This window comes from Kryptolebias marmoratus, linkage group LG14 (assembly GCF_001649575.2).
Source record: "Kryptolebias marmoratus isolate JLee-2015 linkage group LG14, ASM164957v2, whole genome shotgun sequence".
NCBI lineage: Eukaryota > Metazoa > Chordata > Actinopteri > Cyprinodontiformes > Rivulidae > Kryptolebias > Kryptolebias marmoratus.
In genome coordinates, this window is record NC_051443.1 from 15,193,007 (window position 1) to 15,214,172 (window position 21,166).

Genomic DNA, 21,166 nt, shown 5'->3' on the forward strand with positions numbered 1-21,166 from the left:
CAAAATTAAATGAAATAAACATTTGAAATATATGAGTTTGTATGTAATGTATGAATATAATATACAAGTTTCACTTTTTAAATGGAATTACTGAAATCAATCTACTTTTTCATGATATTCTAATTTTATGACCAGCACCTGTAGTTGCGTGACAAAAATCATGTTGTTTTGTTCTCACACGAGCTCCGAGAGCCTGTTCTGTGCACAAGTTCCTGGCAGTAAACCTTTCGCTGTGCTGGCTGGGAGGGAGTACGCCTCAGCCAGGCTGGGTAGGGGAACTACCCTACGTTCACTCATTATTGTGTGCCGTCTGTCGGAAATGGTGGTGGTCTCTTAGTGACAAATTTGCAAAAGCCAAATGGCGTTTACTGTCTCAGTCTGTATAATAACTAGAAGCACTCAAAGAGCTCAAACTTCCACTAAAGCCGTAGGGTCATTAAAAAAATCGTAGGATCCGGATTATGATCTGGATTGCCACCAAAATTTAATCACTCTTTTTTATGACAACCCCAACATTTCCTGAAAATGTCATCAAAATCTGTCAGTTTTTTTTTAAGTAATCTTGCTAACAGACAAACAAACAAACCAAGCGAGACTACAGTAAACATAACCTCCTTGGAGGAGGTAGAAAAGTATGATAAGGGAAGCAAAAATCTGTACAGGGAGAGAAGAGTGGAGAAGCCGGCGGGAAGAAATCTGTTCCGGCACTGTGGGAGGAGAGAAGGGTTTCCCAGGAGTTCTGCGCTGCAGTTGCTCATGGAGTATAAAATGTCCATGCGATAAAGAACATCTCACAAACACAGGACCGAGAGCCAATTTTTTTAACTTCTCGCACAGCATGAATCCACCTTAAGTCACACGTGTCTCTCAGCCACCCATGCATCTTGTTGGTCATTTGAATTGTTGTCAGCTGTAAGTTGTTTTCCTATCCAGCCATTTTTTTTTTAGGTGTTTTGGTCACATGTTTTAAAACGTGACAGATTGTGAAACCATCTGAGGAGATCAATCAGAGTTTAGTGATATTTGAGAAAATCTAATTTGTTTATAATATTTTTAATTCCCTATTTAACACAAAAGGCCTCCTTGACTCCTCGCCCAAACCATCTGTCTGTCTTTTCTGTCCAAAATGTGTGCATTACTGTTTTAAGAAGAATGTCCCTCATCCTGGAAATGCTGATTGACAACTGAGTCTTCACCTGAAGATCTGGCTCTTGTGTGTGTGGCGTCCTGTGCTGTGAACGGGTTGTTTGGTTTCCTGTAAAAGTAGGGCACTGTTTGCTGCACTAGACTGCATACACTCAGTTTGTTTTTGAGCATTTTGTCCTTCCACTGAACCTGTATTTGGTTCACTTTTACATTAAAATGATAAAATGGGTTTCTAGCAACCACAGCCAGAGGCGTCCCCCTCTGAGTTTTAGAAAGTTGGCAGGTTTGAGACACATCCACCTTATTCAGACCCATGAGGTGTATTCCTTTTATATTATAGTGTCGATGCAAAGCAATGTTGGATGAAGAGCTTTACAAACAGCTTGGCAAACAGAGCACAGATCCAGACTCTTGTACTTAACAGATGGGAAAACAACATTGACCAAAGTAACAAGATGGAATACTTAGTATAAATGTACAGCAGCAATTCACAATATTGGCGCAGGGTGGTAAAAAAAGACATCGCAGTCTTCAGATGATGGTTTTCTTTCCCAACAAACCTTTTTTTTCACTGTCAAGCACTTTCAAAATGATTATTTCTCTGAGCTGTCGCATAGTGCCAAAATGCCTATCTTGAAAGTAGCATTTCTTCGCAGATGTTTCTTTTACGTGAAAATTCATTAAATTCCATGGATGCTTTACGATGACACTCTGCGTTTGGCGTGTGGTATGCCTTCAGAAACAGTCAACAGTCATGTCAAATAAAAAAAAAAGGCTTTATGGAACCAAGTCTTCAGTTGTGTTGCCACCTCTTTGTAATCCTGACAGACAATATACCATTTCCACTGTTGTTGCATTTCTTTAGTTTGTCCTTGGACTCATTTAGAGAACATTGCTGACACACTTGCTGGGAGCACACCAGCTTCAGTCAGGCTTACAAAATATGTGCTCACCGTCATGCACATATGCACATGAATATTGCTCCTCCTTAATAAATTAATAATAAAGCTTGAGGACATGCACATATTCGCCGCTAACGTCTGGCTCGTTGCCCAATGACAAGTCTAAAAGCGCTATTGAGAAGGACACATAGAAATCCCTTGTCTTTGTCCTAAAATAGCATGCTTACTTTGCTTTCTCATCTACATAACACTCGTATGAAGGAACTCTTTTCAAATCTATTTCTGTCCATCTATCTTGCATATAATTGCTTTAATTACATCTTTATTTGTTTTTTTTTTTTTCATTTTGAAGGAGGAGCACTTAATTTGAATCAAGCTGTCATTGTTAGGCTCAGATTTTTAAAGCTATCTGAAATCTACAAAAGCTGGAGGCGAGATTTTAAGGTAGGTTTTTTTTTTTACGGCAGCCTAATGTGCTTTATTTACCGCAGTAACAGATGGCAGGAGGCGCGTCACTGAAGACCCAGCAGACAAAGCTTTATCTCCAAGGTGAAAGGTGAAGTGGCATATCTTCAACCCACAGATTACACATAAAGAGCTTAATAACAACCAGGCAGTTCTGGCATTTAAGAATTTCACACTCGACATCATTTTATCATAGCGTGTAGTCAGCAAAAGTACAGAGTATTTTCTAGGACAGTGATGAGAGGAAGGCTGTTTCCAGTGAATTAACACAAAAACAGAGAAATTAAAGTTCTATTTCTAATCACCTAATGATCAAATATTGATTTGGGCATTAAAAATGTTTTGTCAGATAAATTACTTGGAAATTAATGTACATATTTATTCTAAAACAATCTTTTACCAAAACATTATTTGGTTCTCCATAGATTATAGAAGTGCATACGTTGTTTCATTTATACAATCATTACCCCACCACCCTATGCCTCCTCCAATAGGTTTGAATGGTGGCAAAATTTTGAAAAACTTTGAAAAACTAACACCAATTATGACAACTGATCAAAGCATCGACAGAAAAATACGATAAAAAGTATGAAATATTTAGATAATGTTTCAAGTTAGTATTTTATATCTTTATTTACTCAGTTTTCCAGTCCTTTTGCAATCACTCTGTCTGCACATTAAGACCAGCGGTGCTGCTGAACACAGCTCATGTTATCCTCCCTTGCTGCCCACGTCCTCTGACCCAGAGTCAGCAGGTTAATAACCACCTGCACCTAAAACCATTTATCATTTGCTACCTGCCACTGATAGAAGATGTCAACGAATACCTATGCCCATGTCCCCCCACGACATGACAAATACTGTATCATGCTTTGCAATCTAAGACCCCCTGAGGCTTCTTCATACTCTTTTACTTTACAACCCCTTCAACTGGATTAGATCCACTACAAGATGAACTGGTGATCCCACTGCTCTTTTTCTGCTTTGTTTTTGGTCGACCCTAAAATGCACGTTTTCCTTTCCTTCTTTTTTTTTTTGTCTTCTTTACTTCCTGTTACATAAAGACAAGTAAGTGTCTGCACTCACCTGGAACTCATTTACATGAATAGAATGTAGGTTTGCTTCTGCAGAGGCAAAAAGAACATTAAATGCTGAAACTTGTTTTGTTTGTTTGTGCCTACGTGTCCACAACTAACTCTTTAGACAGATTGATTTGAATGTGTAGGCCTATTGTGACATATTTTGTTTGTAACTGATGTGATGTTTTGATTGTAAATGCTTAAAGCTTTTACTTTTAGTTTTTTTTTATTTGATTTTTATAAATTTTCAGAAATTTATACCCGACTCTGCTGGTTATGGGTCGTTAATATTGAGTTTCAATAAAAGTCTAGCTTTTTTCCCTTATTTTTTATTTTATTTTATTATCTTTTTTGCCACAAATTGCAGATGTCCATACTAGGATTGAATACTGGTGACTTCAAACAAAGCATATTTTTTCTGCCTAACAGTTTAAAAAAAAAAAAACGTTGTCTTTTTCCGATTTTCCTCCTTACTGTTTATATATTTGTTCTTTGAATGTTTGTGCGCATTCTCTTTTTGATTTTATCAGGATAAGGTTAGGATAACATTTGCTTTTCTTGACAAATATTCACATGCCAAGAAAATATTTCTCCTTGATTAAATTTTGATTTCTACAACTGATTTCTTGTTTTCCCCTGTCTTGCTTTTCTTTTTCTTTTTTCCAGAGATGTCTGGTACAGGGGAGGATATTTCTCAGGTACACTGGAAGCAGCAGTGGTTGGAAAACGGGACATTGTACTTCCACGTGTCCATGACCGAATCGGAACTCATTCTGCAGACGACACAACCCACGGCTCGGGAGCCCGCTCATGTGTTACATGAACACATGCATCTGCTACACATTTCAGTGATGGTAAGTTCGACACCGCGGCTGAGCAACACATTACTGTATAGTTACACGACTTGTAACCAGGTATATGAAGCGAGCTTATACACGATTTTCTTTTCTTCCTGACTGATCATTCATTGTGTCGTGTGGTTCTGCTGTCGGAAATGTTTCAGTTCTTTACTTTCTGGAGTTTCAGTTCTTATTATATATTTAACATGACAGACTGTACTAAGAAAAGGTTGCACATTATGACAACTATCTGTACAAGCAAAGGATTCACAACTGACTTTATTAAGATGTTAAAGGACTCACAACTAATACAGAAGCACAATGAGATTTTAAAAGCATTTTATTCTGATTATTGTATAATGATAATTAATTAACCATTCAGTTACAGTAGTATGTGATCATATCAGAACCTAACCAATTACCCTCAAAACACATGCTGCCTTCTCTAAAACGACTACCAAGTATGTCTCTTTCATTGTTTAGATTTTTACAATTAAGGTCAGTTAAAAGTTAATTGGGTTATGACACTTTTCTGTTTTTGCCCAAAGATCCACACTACTTTCTGTTGGTTAGAAGTTGCAGTCTTCTTTGAATGTTACTTTAATATTTTCTTTTATTATTTTCATTTAACAGATGCTTTTATTCAGTGTAACAGGTCAGGAACACTTTCACTCACACACCTGTGAGAAGACCGGGGGTAATGGGAGGTCCAGTGTCTGGGCCAAGGACACGAAATGCAGCAGGGCTACAGATCAAATCTTTGATCCTCTGTAGTGCCGCGTCACGACCGCTCCAAAGTTGTCAGGGATCGTAATGCTACATCTAACCGAGATTTCATCAGATAACTTAGTTCATTTCCATTTCAAAACTGAACTGGAGATCACTGACTTCAAGTGCTTCCTGCAGCCCATAAGCTAACCAGCCAATACGAGCAGCCTTTGTGAAAGAAAGAAAAAAGAAAAGGATTGTTTCCTCACAAACTGTTCTGTTTGGCGAAATGTTCCTTTATTAGATGTGAAAATGATATAAGTCTTCGTGAGTAACGTCTCCATATTAACTGCCTCGCTGTCTGAGTTTTAGGGTGTTGATGGAGTGTGCTGCGACACCTCACAGACTGCAAATAACCACTAAATGGTCTTTATTTGACTTTATAAACTTGGTAATTACATTTGTTTAGATGTTTGTCTTCTAAGCTCGAATTACAGCTTTTAAAAGCATTGAAGTCGGTGGTGCTCATGCAGAAAGGTGGAAGGAGCGTCGTGACTTCATAGAGACAAGGAAAGGCGTGACCATGAAGGTTGAGATTTTAAAATGTCAAACCAGAGCTTTGATGCACTTGGTGCTTTATTACTTCTTGCTGGTTGGATATATGAGTGCCAGTGTTGTGAAATGAAATTTTATGACCCTTTACAAGTCAGACAGTATTTTTTGGTTGTTTTGTGAAGTTTCCTGAAGAGTCAAGCTTACGGTTTGTAGGTAAAGGCATATATTTCAGCTGTGTTTTACTGGAATTATCAAGATAATGTATTTTCAATAATATTTTGACGATTAGCTGTTGCTGCTTTTTTAAAAAACTTACAACCAAATGAGCCTAGTAACTGTATTCTGCAAGAATCTGTTCTGCAGCAAGAACATTTTCTCTCCAACTAGATTAAATTAAGACCCTCTCTTAATCACTTTTTTTTGTCGTGCTTCAGTTGGCCATTGTCTTTTTTTTCATTAACACTGTTTGAAAACCTCTCTTTGTTTACGCCGTCTCACCCTTTTTACATGCAATTACTCATCAAGTGCTTTCCTAGTTCCTGTGCTACCATCTCTTGGCTGTGTTTTTCCAGCCGAGTTTCACTTTTCCCTGCTTTTCTTCTCTTTACTTTGCAGAAAATTGTCCACTTTTCAGTCTCCAGGTCTCAGGTGTCACACCTTTTCAACTGCTAACTTTTTTATTGCTCACCTCTTCCTGCATGCCCCATCACATTATCTGCTTCCTGAGTCTCTTCTCTCCTTAGTGCACTGTCTTTTCAGTGTGTTCACGTCAATGTTCTCTCAGTTCCTCTCACTTCCCCTGTTCGCAGCCCCACCTCATTGCCTTTATTCCTGAGAACACTTTTGCCCACTTCTCAGTTGGAGGAATGTACTCAGTAATAGATATGCCATGACAGTGACAAAAACCTGAAAAAAGCACGAGTTTAACGTTATGAAGGGATTTTTCTTAAGTTTGTCATTTAACATATTTATTGTACAAGAGGCTACAGAATCTCCCAATTAACACAGTGTTAAAAAGATTAATCAGTTCAGCACAAACCTAAAGGTTAAGTGACATTATATAGACAATAGTATAATCAAATAACAAGCAGAGTATAGGAAATAAAACAGGACAAAAAAAACACACCTAATGTTTACCATAGAGGAATTTTTTGCTTGTGATACAAAACATTCTACACAGTTTTTTGTTCATTTTCCTATTTTATTTCATCTTATTTTATATTTTGCATTGAATTCTCAGGTATCTCAATGTTTCCTGACAATAGCAAATTATTTACAAAGGCTTTTTCTCTCAGCAGACACTTGGATTTATTTACACGAGCATTGAATCTGTTGTCAGGCCCGGCATTTTTTTATGTATTAATTAATTTATTTTTTTCCCCACAATAATAAAAGAACTACCAATTTAACAAATAATGTAGTATTGTTCTATTGTCACTTTAAAGACAAACAAATAAAAAAAATTAGGATGAAATTAAATAAACATTCTAAGATCATATTTTTTTTTTTTACTTTTAAATATGAAGCCTTACTGAAGGGCTGCACTACATGATGGAGCATTTCCTTATCACCGTTGCTGTTCAGCCAAAAGGCTCTGTGTTCGACTCCTGCTGGGAGTTTTCTATGTGGACTTAGCAAGTTCTCACTGTGCAACTGTGGTGATTTCCCTGGGTATTCCGCATTTCTATCACAGTCCAAAAGAAATGTGCATGTTGGGTTCATTTGGTGACTCTAAAATGTGCCTAGGCGTTAGTGTTTGTGTGAATGGTTGTCTGTTTCGATGTGGCCCTGTGATGGACGGAAACCAGTCCAGGGTGCACCCCGCCTCTCGCCCAATGACCACTGGAGATAAAGAAGCTACCAGTGACCCTGAATAGGTTCAAACGAGTAAGAAAAAGAAAAAAAAAAAAAGTAAATGGATGAAGGCTCACTTAAGTTTTCTATTCTAAATAATTTCCCCCAGTTAGTTAAATAATTTTAGAATACAACGACAAAGTAATTACATGACACAAAACCACCTCATGTCCTGATAAAATAAATGGAAAAACATGGCAAAAGTGGTAAATGTAATTTCCCAAGCCACTGTACGCGACAGTATTCTGACCTGTGAGTACTCAGGTTGTCATTCGACTGAACGCATTAGATCATACTCAGTGAATATTTTGATTTCAGCTGCACACCTGCGAAGTGTTGTGGTGGCATCTCATGCATTTATGTTTGCGGAACATTTTCACAGAGACTCATAAACATCTTCCAAAGCCCTGGCAATCACCTCTCTGGTGGTTCCAACTGGAGCAGACATCTCTTGTATCACATTCTGCTTTGATGACACACACACACAGTCACTCTGTCTCGTAAAGTAAAACTAAGAGCGCCCTCACTGTTACGGCTGGTTCAAATGTAAAGGAGGAGAAGGTGAGTGGAAACACGTTGAGGCAGTCAGAATTGGACAGAGGGTTTGTTGCTTTGGCCTCATGGCCCTAAGGTGTCTCCTGGCTCTTTCAGTGAACATCATTATGTCTGATGCTGTCAGTTCTGGGCCAGACTGAAGTGTGAGCACTTTATTCTTTCAGCATTGAGTTGTCAGTTTCTCACTCAGTCAAACAATTGTTTCTCTGACTCCTGTCTATTGGCTGTCCTTTCCCTTAAACTGTTTCTCTCCATCATGTGACAGGAACAGATAAAAGCAGTCATTTTAATTCAAGTTGGAATGCCTGCTGACTGATAATCAGTGAATTTTAGCATTGCAGTAGTACTTTGACTGTCCCAAATACACTTTTATTCACACTAAGATCCGATTCTTCAATGTCTTGATAATAAATGTTTCCTCCCAAGGCTTCTGTCCGCATTGATAGCTTATACATCTTCAAATAACCATCTGAAACCTAACTATATGTATTTTTTTAATTTTTAATTGCTTGATGTTTTTGATCATTTCATGACTACAACCCCACAGTGATAGTTTATTAATCTTTTTGTCTGTCTTTCTTTGTTTTATTTGTTTAATCATAGATGTTTATTTTTTTGTTTTAAATGTAAAAATCTGATGTTGATACAGTCCATTTGTTCACGTTCCTTTTTTTTTTGTTGTTGTTGATGTTCATGAATGGAGCCAAAATTAAGTCAACAGTGACAAAAATAACAAAGCCAAGGGCTCAGTACAAAAATAATCTAATGTTAGTTATAAAACTTCTTTATTAGATAATAAACTGATGAGTTTAAAATCTTTATATTTATGGAGAAACATATTCTGTTACAGATTTTTCAAGGATCCAATGGAGAGAAACTAAATTTGGAGAAATTTAGTTTGAGAACTCGTGCTGCAATGTTTAAGATCCGCTGAAGGCCAGAAGGTTTAGGACATCATGAGAATGAATACAACCACCCAGACTAGAAATAACATATTTCTGCATCATCTTCATGTCCTGATTTTTGGCAATATTGCGCAAGAGAAAATGAATAAATAAATACATAAATAAATAAATAAAAAGAGGTGCTGGAGATTTGTTGATTTGCATAGTAATAAACATATCTTGGTAAAAACCTCAAAGGATTTGTACAGTACTACTGGAGGCCACATTCCACTCAGTCATCACATGACTACAGCGTGTTTCCAAAATGTTTAAGCTCAAGGACCAACCACTTCTGTTTCCTCTGAATTTAAAAAAAAAAAAATCACCCTTTTTTTTCTTGAAGAAATGCTGAGCTGATGCTGACTGGTTTTAAATGAGTCTTTGAATAATCATAGCTGAATATTGGCCTGTCTGCACAGAAATGAAAATTTAAACCATATTTTTTATAAGTAATCTCTAACTGAAGCATATAAAGTGAAAGTGAGCAAAAAAAAAATCCTTGACTGATGGGTGCATGAGAAATATTAATTTTTTTAAACTTAAATCTATCAGATAATTATCTCTCAAAGAAGCCTAGTGCAGGTTATTTCATTAATAATGACTGCTTTAAGCATCAGGAGGAGTGCTTTGTGATCAGATCACAATACACTGGGATCTAGCAAAAGGAGAGCAAAACAAGTCCACTGTTTGATGCCATATGGAAACTGTTTGCAACTTTTATTAGTGCTCTTTCTGTGATATGATGGACCTAAATTCCTGGCTGACACTTCCCAGATTACATCTCTGTGTTTGCTCTGGCGATTGATTTATTAAAGTTTCCTTAAAATCTGTCTTTTTCATCTTTTTATACAACAGCAGGGATCAGGGGTGGCAAAGTTATATTTACATTTGTCTTTATCTGCTGCAGTACACAGCCTGTCAATAAAGAGAGATTGATCAGTTATAAACTGCTTCCACAGTAAGTAATACAATCTGTCATTGCAAATGGGTTTATATATATATATATATATGTGTATATATAATTATTATTAAACTAACTTTAGAAATGTAATAACATTGTTCAAAACCGGTGAAGCGCTGTTTCAGTTTTCTTGGAAATCTTCAGTTTGCAGCTTCTTTTGTTTGATTACCTTTTTTTAAAAAATTCTATAAATGTCTTTATAGCATTTTCAAACGAATGGGAATGTTCCTCAGATACTGTGAGTCAATTATTTGTAAATGAAAAAGTTATTAAACAGGAAAAAAAGATTCTCAGAAAATGCTGTTAGTTGCCAACTCAGTATTCCACATGTCAGATAGAGATAAAGGTTAGGGTTTGTGCACATTTTAAGAAAAAAAAAAACTGTTGATTTTAACATATAATTAAAGAGAGTTTTTGAATTTAAAAGCACAGCATCATTGCCATCAAATAAAATGATTTTATATTATATTTAGTGAGATAAAAATGCTGGGAGTTCAGACAGGAACTCAGAGTGGGAGTCAGGTAGATGATTCACAGCAACCAACAAAAGTATTTTTTTTTTTTAGTAATTCACTTTTAGGGAGAAAAATGAGTCAAGCACTCAACAAAGCTTAAACTATTGTTCGGTTTGGAGGCTGATTTGTGAACCCCACTAGAAAATTTAACACCACAAACATTATTACAAAGGATCGTCTACTGGCTTTTTGTCAAATTCATTTATGTCTTTGTTCTCAGTTCTTCAGCTTATTTTTCTTTTCTACATTTTACAAATATACAGCCAATAACCCAACCCTGACTGTAAATCATTCAAAAGATTTTTTTTCTCTTTATCAGTATCACTGAAGTGTATTATACAGTTTCACAAGAGCCTTGCTGTCTTACTCAAACCACAGCACTGTGTGCGTGATGAAATAGAATGTAGGACTTGTGACTAGATTTTTTTTTTCCCTCCTTTTTGCAAAGGTGAGAACATTGGAAACAATAGTTTGAAATATCAGACCTCTGCTTTTTCTTTTTTCCTCATACATATACACTGCGATGAATCTGTTCTTACCAGTTGAGGCAAAGATGACTGATAGGATTTTAGTATTTCCAGAAAGCCCTAAAGAAGGAAAAGGCGAAGAGGAAGAAAAAAAAAAGTGGTTCATGGGATTTTTACTGTCTAACACCAGACAGTTTGCTTCTGGAAAACAAAGCTGAATTCTTGGTTTGATTAGACCTCTGGGATGCATTGAAACACCTTAAAACAAGGCGTTCATCCTGCAGCTTCAAAAGATCACACAGAAATAAAGCAATTTCATCCGCTCAATGCAACCGCTATTACAGAAACCAAACATGATGCGCAGGGCATTATGCTCTTAGAAAGTTTTATTTGGGTTGAGGGAAATTTGAGTGGAGATATAATTGCATTTCTTTCTCATAATTACTGAAAATAATATAGTGGAGCGGAAATTTGAATATGAAGTTCAGAAGAAAGAGCAATCCGTCATTTTGTGTGTACTAGTGCAGAGGGATTTTTTTTTTTTTTTCAAGGAAATGGCATGTTTGAGTTCACTGGGAGGACAGGTAGTATTTTACTAAAATGAGATGCAATAAAAGCTGACAGTTCAGAGCCTTTCATCTGCCACGTTACGGAAAATAATCATCTACTTCATGAGATCTGTGCGTCTGTAGCACAACACGTAATGAAAACTAGACAAGTTTTTGACAGTCTGGTCATCGGGGTAAATACACTAGTTAATCACCAACATAAACAAAGAGAGTATTTAAAAGGGGGAAAAAAATGAACAGTATTAAAAACATTCTAAAACCAGTTTGCTCTCTTTGTCTGCCTGCAAATACTGTGCCTGGGGTCATTTAATATTTCGGCGCTCAGACAAAATGAAGGAAAGCCTACTATTCTTATCTCTGGCGTGATAGATGAGCATGGAGATATAGCACACTCTACATGACTCAAATGGCTTCCTTATAATTAAGCAGTCACTGGTAATAAATGGCCACCAGTGGTGAGTTACAGAGGCATTTGAGGCAAATGTAGCTGCTCTAAAGTGAAGAGTTACAGAAATGAGTTTTCACCAGGCTTCGGTTCAAGCAGACATAATCCTGCTGTAAGTGAGGACACTTTCAATTATGACATTAAAAGTGTGAGGAAGTTGCATTTTAATTGCCTGGAGGTTTAATTGTTTCAGTCACCTTTTGATTTCTGTAATTTTACACATGCATGCTAATGCACTATGAATGCAAACTATCTGGTAATTAAAATTCAAAGTAGCTAGCAGCTTTAGACACTGAGACAAACCTTCTAGAGTAGAATTACCAGAAGATTAGAACAAGAGGCAGGCAGACAAGTGATTTGCTGGAGGAGTTAATTGTTCCTCTGTTTCATTAATAAAACTATTTTACGGTACATCATCGCAGCCCATACAAATAGAGTAAATGAAGTCTCTGACTTCTTTTGCGCAGTTCCTTCTTTTTCAGTATTTTGAACATCCAGAAGAAAAACAAAGTATGCAATTTTTATATTCTTTAGGGGTGTTTTATATATATATATATATATATATATATATATATATATATATATATATATATATATATATATATATATTTGTTTAACATACCACTGTGATTAATTCCTGTAACGTTGCACACTTTAGTCCCCACAGCCATGCTCACCACCATGGACTCACTTGGTCTTTTGAAGAATTTTGAAATGTAAGATTTTTATTTTGTTTATTTAGCAATGATAAACTCCTAACAAAATACATATTTTTGCTCTTCTACAAGGCCACTGCAGTAAATTGGAAATCTTGGATGTTTTTTTTTTTTTCTTCGATTGAGCAGGCCTAATGACATGCACCATCATCCCATTGGTCTTAGATAAAAAATAAATGTTCTTTCAGTGTTATCACAATGCAATTTTCCCCAAAGAATGTTTTATTTTCTTTTACTTTTTTATTTTGTGTGGGATTTTGACTTGGTTCCGGGAAGTAAAAACTGCAGGTCGTCACAGTTTTAATAAATGGAAAGAAGGACGGAAGTAAAAAGGAAAAAAGAGAAACTCTAAAAATCACTAAATATTTTTGTTAAATTAAAAAAGAATTGCACTTTTCCCCACCTGTTTTATGTTGTCATATAAAGTTTTATTTAAATACTTAGCTAAATAAATAAATAAATGTTTTGCGAGACTATAAAATGATTTTATAGCATTATTGATGCTTCTAGCAAAAACAGCAGTGGGAAGAGTTTTTCTTAAAAAGAAAAAGTGTTCATTGCAAGTTCTGTTCTTGGCACATTTGACATATTGACATTCAAACAATGTGAAACTGCCGACTGACAGATATTAGCTGTCGTATTTTTAAAAATTTATTTATTGTGTTTTTTGCTAAATTGCAGTTGCAGTCATCCAAAACAAGTGCACACAACAGTTCAGACGTCTCTCAGTCAACGTTGTAAATACTGTCATGCTGTGGAGCCCCCTCAATTCAGTATAGCTCTATTTATATGGAGCCAAATTGTAACATCATCAGTACTTGACATGGTTAGTTCAAGACCTTACTATATTAGAGAGAAATATTCTCCCTATAGCAACCACTTGGCAACAATGAAGAGGAAAAAGTCCCTTTGAACGAGCAAAAATCTCCAACAGAATCAGACGGTGGGTGTTTCACCATCTGCCTGGACCAGTTGGAGACAGAAGAGAGCAGAGGGAGAAAGAAATGAGCTCGTTGAGATAGCATCCAATAAACATCACAGAACTGCTCGCCTTATAGACAATGGGCTCATTTATTCTGCCTTATTCTCTTTCTGCTAATTTGAGTCCTCTGAAAATCGATCTACAAGAACCCATTTGACGTTTTTTCTGCAGAACTTTGAGTCTGCCCAGACTTTTTTTTTCTTCTTTAGTTTGAAATTTGAAGTCAGTTGCATGGCGATAAAAGCCATTCGTGTGCATGCATTGTGCATGGTTTCCGTAATAGAAAATCCATGACAAGCGCAGGTGTTCTATATATGCTGTTGCTGCTATAATTAGCTCTACAAAGATTGTGCTCTCACTTCCCAGCAACATGCAGTCTCATTGGAGTGACCCTCTCATCCACTGGGACACTAAATATAGACCTAGGTCCTTTGGTACTTGCTGGAAATCCGATTTTTTTTTTTTCTACTTTAACAATTTGTCAACTCACCTAAAATTGTTTATTTTGCATATCCATTTAAATACATTGAAGGTGAAATTATCAGTTAAACCAAGAAAATGCATTTACATATTTAAAACCAGTCAATGTCTAAAGGTTCATTTGTTGTTTTTAACAAGCTTTCACATTAAAAGAAAATGCACAATTTAAACTCTTGAATGAAAGGGTCACTGAAGCTGCTTGCTGTTTTGTTTTAATGCATATCAATCTACACTCTTTTTATATACACCCTGTTCTAACCTGTTTCACCTTCTTCGGATATGCACTTAATCCGAGAAACATGTGCAAATGAGTGCCGCTAATGTAATTAGAAAACAAAACAGAACAAAAAACTGCCTTTATAAGTTTGATTTTAAATGCTCAGCTATTTACCAAGGGGTGAAAAGATTAATGAGTCAGCTCTGTTGCTTCTGCATCCTGATTTATTTTGACACACGTTTTAAACTCAAGCCAGTTTTACGTGCTTCTTTGTAAATTCATTTTTCTCTCAAATAGCCTATTTTTAATGCATGATTCACAGTAAGCTACATTATTGCTGTATTTTCTTCAGCCTCCTTATCCAGTTGGCATACTGGACTGAAGATCTCTATATCAAACAAAGTAAGAAAAATCACTTTGACAAAGTCTTGAATCCTCGTGTGTTTTTCTTGCAGTGGTCAATGCCGGTATGTTCCCTCCACTCGTAGCATAAACAAGAGGCCAGTAGTACACTGGGAGAAAACGCACAAGGTCTAATTTCTTTTAATTAGCCCAGAAAGAGAACATGAGGCGTGTTATGTATTGCCGTTACTTATAGTCTTGTACAGCGGGTGACAACATATGCGCAGAGGTCAAGGTGTTCTTTATATGTTCAGCACAGCGTGGTCCTGATTTTTACTATACGTATAGAGGAGGGAATAGTAGCTTCTCAGGAAAGCGTCGTGGCATGATTTCCATATGTTCTCTTTTGTAACTGCCCTGTTCCTAGATTTTAGTAGGATACTAAACACATGGCCAGATGCGCTAGTGCTGTTTTGAGGACTGTACTTCTGTCATTATGGCTTAGATCCAGGCTTGAGCTATGACATCACTGTAGAATCCGTTAGTCTTTATATAATGCTATACAAGCATTTTTTTTTCTGTCTTATGCAAAATAAAAGCAAATTTCGAGTACATCTACAAAATTATGTTGCGCACACACACACACACACACCTGCTTTCAGTTCCTCCAGTTTGCTTTGTTGTTTGTTGCTTTCCTTATGAGAACAACACAACATGAACAGATCTCCCCGACTTAGAAAAAAAGAACAACAAAGAAGTAAAGATCTGATAAATTCAGAAATCAGGCCAGCTGGGTCAAACTCTACATGTGTCACAGAGCTGGAAATCTAATTTTCGCTAGTATTTTATTTGATTCATCTGAACATTTAGAATATCTTGTGTAGAAATCAGATTTTCTCCAATTTTAGAATTCTTTGTATAATTACACCCAATTTGCATATCTTGTGTAGAAATCAGATTTTCTCAATTTTTAGAAATTTTGGTATAATTACACCTAATTTGCAGTGCTGTGGATACAACTAGAAATGGTTCCCTTTGTAAATATCTATAAATTAGATGAACACCAACTTTGTCTGGCTTTTGATCCCGTAAATGAGCACTACAACCTCGACATGTGCTGATTTTTCCAAAACCCTGCTCAGCGCTAATCAGACATTGTGCTGTTTTTGTACGCAGTGGATGTTGACTGCAATAGAACTCGGACCTTTAGGGGAAAGTTTTGTCAGTGTTGTGACACTGGAAGTGTATTTTAAAGGGCTGCGTTTAGCAGTTTTGCACGAGCAACACTTTGTTTTGGTGGTGCATATTTGGTTTGCTTCAAATTTGAGATGATGCCAATGGTATAGGTATTTTTGCGTGAGTTTTAACTTTCCATGATACAGTGAGTATGATTTACCTGTTAAAACAACTTTAATCACTTACACGTGATCACTCGTGAATGTTCATTTGTTCTAGATTCTGAATGGCTGTTTTATATTCATTTATCTATCTGTTTCAAGTCATTCAGTGTTTGCAAGGTCACATAGGGCTGAAGTCTGTATTAGCAACCACTCAACACGCAGTTCTTTGATGGAGATGAGTCAGTGAGACACATGAATTATTCAAGCATTTGCTACTATTCACACCTATGGACTGTCTGCAGTTCAAAGTATCATTTATTAAACAAATAAATCCGAAACTATCTCTACCAGAATTATTATTTTGATTTGATTCATTAGATAAAAGCAAGTTACATCTCGCAATTGGGTCCTTATTGGTTTCTTGCAATTTTGCACAAGATACGTTTTTCTATACATTGTGTTTCTTGTGCAATGGACTAACTGTACATACTATAGTGAGCCATTATCTGTAAATCCTTTAAAAACCTTGTAGTGGTGTTTCAGTGGATCTCTGAACAAGTGTCTGTTGAATTTTCTTTTGTAATACAGTACTCTGTTTCTCAGTCTACTCCGAGATTATTCCCAGACACAAGTGTGTACAAGCATACCGATGCCAACCCCACACACACACACACAACCTTGTTATCTCTTTCTTTCAAACACGCACCTTTTGGAAACTCAAAAGACAAATGTATGTAATTGAACACTTGTTTGGTTGGGCAAGGGTCATGACTAAAGCATATTAGTTCTCTTCTCATTCTTAGTTGTGACGAAGAAAATAAAAAAGATGTTTGCTGTTTATAGTTTGCCTTTAGAAGGACAAAACTCAAGTGGTATACCCCCTCCATCTTTGTTTCACCCCTTTTTTTTCCCTTCGCCCATTCATTCACCTTCTCTTTCTGTCTGTTCTGTTGCCTGGGTAACAGTAACCTATGGAGACCAGGTGGTTTGGTGAGCAAAAGAAATGCTGAAGGGAGAGGATAATTAGATAACCTTCTTCATTTATGTGCTCTTGAGTCCGTGCGTCTGCATATATGGATACTTTGCGGGTGTGTTTTAATGGTGTTGTTGTGGAGACATGCTTTAAGAGACTGTTTATGTTTAGAGCAGCTGCAAATTGCTATAATGGCAGTCTGTTTAAAAAAAATTGAGTTGATGTTTCAGTGGTTCTGAAAAAGACCCCCTTCCTCTCAAATTCTAAGATGATTTCCTCCCTGCATCTGCCGGTGCCCGTCACAAGAATTTATCTCGGTTGGCTTTAGTGTTGTCTCACAATGAAATAATACATAATCTCAAAAATAAGACAATGAGTATGAACACCATGAACTCTGTTTACTTTTTGCCTCCGTTGCTTTGCTGTGTGTCATTTATTATACATTTCTAACTGGTTAGAGGAAAATTCAGTTCCATGTAAATGTGAGCATCTATTACCAATATACCTTCAAATGCTTATTGTTGTGTTTGTGAAAATCAGTTATAGAAATGGCATCAAGGTAAAAAATCTTGATTTTAAAATTTAAAGTCTTATTTTTCCCTGACATTGTTCCTTCAAAGATTTACAGAGTACCCCTCTCAACCTCTTTTAGGACCTGTTAAGGTTGTGCTAAAAAAAAATGCACCCCTACAATAAAAGGCACCCTTATCGCAGGAAGCACTGTTTGATTGACACAAATGTGTAGAGTCACAGGTAAAAACACTGTGCTGCCTACTGATGCAGCTTCAGTTAATCAGTTTAGTTTCCTCAGGCATAGCCAATGCCAATTATTTAAAGAAAATGACAATTTTTACTCATATTAATTGGCTAACAAATCAGACAGTTTACCTCAAAATAAAGTATTTCAAGTTCTCGCTGGTTTTCCACCCGCAGGTCTTGTGTGCTTTCTTGTGATGGATAAAGCACTTTGTGATGCTGAGTTTGTTGGTCATAATCAATGACTGTCTCACATTGCTGACCTGGCAAGAGTGGATATGCTAGAAAGTCATTAAATAACCATTCCCTTTGCTTAAACAAGTTTTAAACAGAACAGAAACTGGTTCATTCATTCCTTTTTACCTAACTTACTTTTTTATTTATTTTTATTTTTCTGTGTGTTGTTTTTTTGCTTTGGTGGGTCATAACCTGGTAGTGGTCAGTGGTGTATTTTATTTCAAATAGAAATACTTCTTTAATTTTACATATTCATTCACTTTTTAGAGGCTAATTTAGGATATTTACTGTATAATATTAAACTACTCTCACTGCATGTTTGATTAACTTAATAAATCTCTATATATAAGTCTACCAGGCGAATGCATGCTTCTTCTCCTGCCCTTTACCTCATCTGACTCTCCGTCTAACAGCTCATTCGTTTCCATTCTTACTTCTTGTTCTAACAGCCCTTCAAAGTGCATTAGTTAAAGTCTCAGTGAAATTTTCAGTTAATGTGAATTTGAACTGCTTGTTTGCCCTCCTCTTAACTCTAATGATAGCAGGTGTGTTCTGCTAGCAGCCATTAATGATTTAAGAGCCAAACTGGGAACATCTGTGGCTTTTGAAGATGACTTGGAAAAGTTATTTAGACCTTTGTCACCCATTGGCATTTTCAAAGCAGTTTCAGTGATCACGTTTCACTTGCGTTGTTTTTTGTTTTTGTTTTTTTTTTAGAAACACACTATGCATATTTTTATACCATGCCAAAATAGATGAAAGCAGGTGTAAAATTTTACACTATATGTAGTGTTAAATATGTTATAGAAAACTGCCATTGAGCTGAAAAAATATGGAGCAGAGGTACAAGCCAATGATGGAGTCTTTGAGTGAAAAAATAAGAAGGGAGGACAAAACTAACTTTTTTTTTATTCCATCTGGCTTGAATGGACAAAAGCTTCATTCCTTTAGCTTCTGGCACTTGGTGACAGGTTTACACTCAAGCTGTTGTGGCAGCACTTGGTTGACAGCTGCATGCCTAACTTCCAGCTAAATGAAAGAAAATATATCAAGTGGTGAGACCTGAGCAACAGCTGACAGAAGTGCGCGAGCACAAGTGCACATGAAAAATAAATTTAAAAATAAAATACATTTATAATCACACAAAGCTCCATTACACCCGGAAGCTTTTAAGGCAAAAACACTTAGCAGAGCAAAATCATTCATTTCATAGATTCAGTCTTGTATTTACTCCCTGTTCTATTAAATACTACAAAATTGTGCCTCAGAGCACCACAATGAGAACAAAGTCATTTCTTTAAGGCTTGGAAAACATTTTGAAAACCAAATATGGCCCCCAAGCGAAGTGTAGAAACAAAATGATGTGTCCATTCTTACTTTTCTGCTTGCTGCCCATTTCACGTATGCACCATTGTCCTTACGTTTATGCTTGTAACTTTACAAAAGCAAAAATCCATTCTTTGACTCTTTCTCTCCTCTGCTTCTTTCTCAATCAAAGCCACCCCAAGGGCCTCATTGTCCAGACCCTCTTACTACCTTGTTATCATCAGCTGTAGCAGGCCCAGATTGGTCCCCTGTGAAACCAGTGCAAATATTGGCATTGCCTTTTCTAATCACATTTCTTATTCTGAAAATGTCAAAGAAAGGGGGCCATGTGTGCTTACAGTTGACTTAGACCATCTAATGGTGAAGATATCATTTGTCTCTCATAAAAGCAAATAAAAAAGCTGTAATGTGGTTTGGGTAGGTGGGTTTGGGGTCCCAGTGTCATTTCTCTTCAGCAATTCTAATTTGCCACAATAATGAGCAAGCAGTGGTGCATGGTCATCAAGCAATTAAGTCTGTGTTACCATGCAAATGTTAAGCATTATGGGAATGTGATTATACCAAGAAATATATCAGGCTTCTTCACAAAGGTGGTAAAATAATATTGCTTATATTAGCTAGGTCTTTTTTTTAATGTGTGCAAGATTTTATGCAACCTAAATGTCCTTTTAGATGGGGCATGGATTTTCATAGCCAGTACATATTATTTAGCTTTCCATGTCTGTTTTTTTTTTTTTTTTTTTTTCTTGGTGGTGGAGTGGGGGATTGTTATTAGTGCATTAGCTTTTACAAACAAATCTTAAATGATAGCATTTTTTTTTTTTTTGCATTGTGGAAAATTACCCCTTTCTCAGCATCCTAATTTTTAAAGAAAGAAATGTTACCCTAAAACTATTTTATGCATCATATTTGTTGACAACAATAGTTCATACCTTATTGTCTAATAAGGATTGTATATAAGTTTTGTGTGCAAACTACATTAGTTATGTCGTTATCATTCAACCTAAGTCTAAATGTTTTTTTATAGTTTTACAGAACACATTGTGATGTCTCCCAACAAAGTGAAGCATTGAGGTTTTGATGTGCAGAAATGACTCACTGCAGGCGACATGTAGTGTTCGTTTTTTTCCTAACTAACATTTACTTGTGTCCTGTTTTGTCATTAAATATAGAATATTTTGTTTGATATTTTGCAAATGCATACACATGAAAAGCTATATATCAAAAAATGAACACTTTTTAAATAGTATCTTTTGAAAAATGGTTTCATTTTGAAACTGTTGCATATTTTTGACAGCTTCCCTGCAGAAAGTTATTTATCTCCACATTTAGTGAGTGAAAAGGGAAATCCATCCTTCAGCATAGACCCTGAGAGTCAAGATGTTAAAACAGACTTATTGTTTGTCTGACTGAGACAGGAAAAAGGTGGGTGTACAAGGCATGGACCGAGGCACGAAAAAAAAAAAAAAACCTCTGGGACAGATCTATCAGGTGGGCGGGTGAAATGCACCGTCAAATCAGCTCTAAATGTTATAACTCAAAACGGTAGATCTTAAAGTAGCTTCATCTGCCCTTAAATCTTTTTCATCTGTCTGATGAAGCATTGTGGTATGTACAAGGGGAGGACATAAGGGCAAAGTAATGAAGGGAAAGGACACGAGACAATGAAAAAAGGGATGAAATAGGAACGGAAACATGTATTGGTTACCATGCACAAGAAAAGAAGTGGGAGTGTTAGGAATGTAAAGGTCAACGTAGCACTTTCCAGTTAAGCTGCTGATTTTATTTCATTT

At 36.3% G+C, this 21,166-nt stretch overlaps 1 protein-coding gene across 1 annotated transcript in view; it reads left to right on the forward strand.

Moving 5' to 3' along the window:
* The window catches only part of LOC108230990 (astrotactin-2), a 268,258-nt gene that overhangs the window by 47,356 nt on the left and 199,736 nt on the right, over positions 1-21,166 (forward strand). Inside the window, exon 2 of the mRNA XM_017407677.3 lies at positions 4,259-4,446. Within this exon, the coding sequence (XP_017263166.1) occupies positions 4,259-4,446 (188 nt within the window). The remainder of the gene's footprint in view (positions 1-4,258; positions 4,447-21,166) is intronic.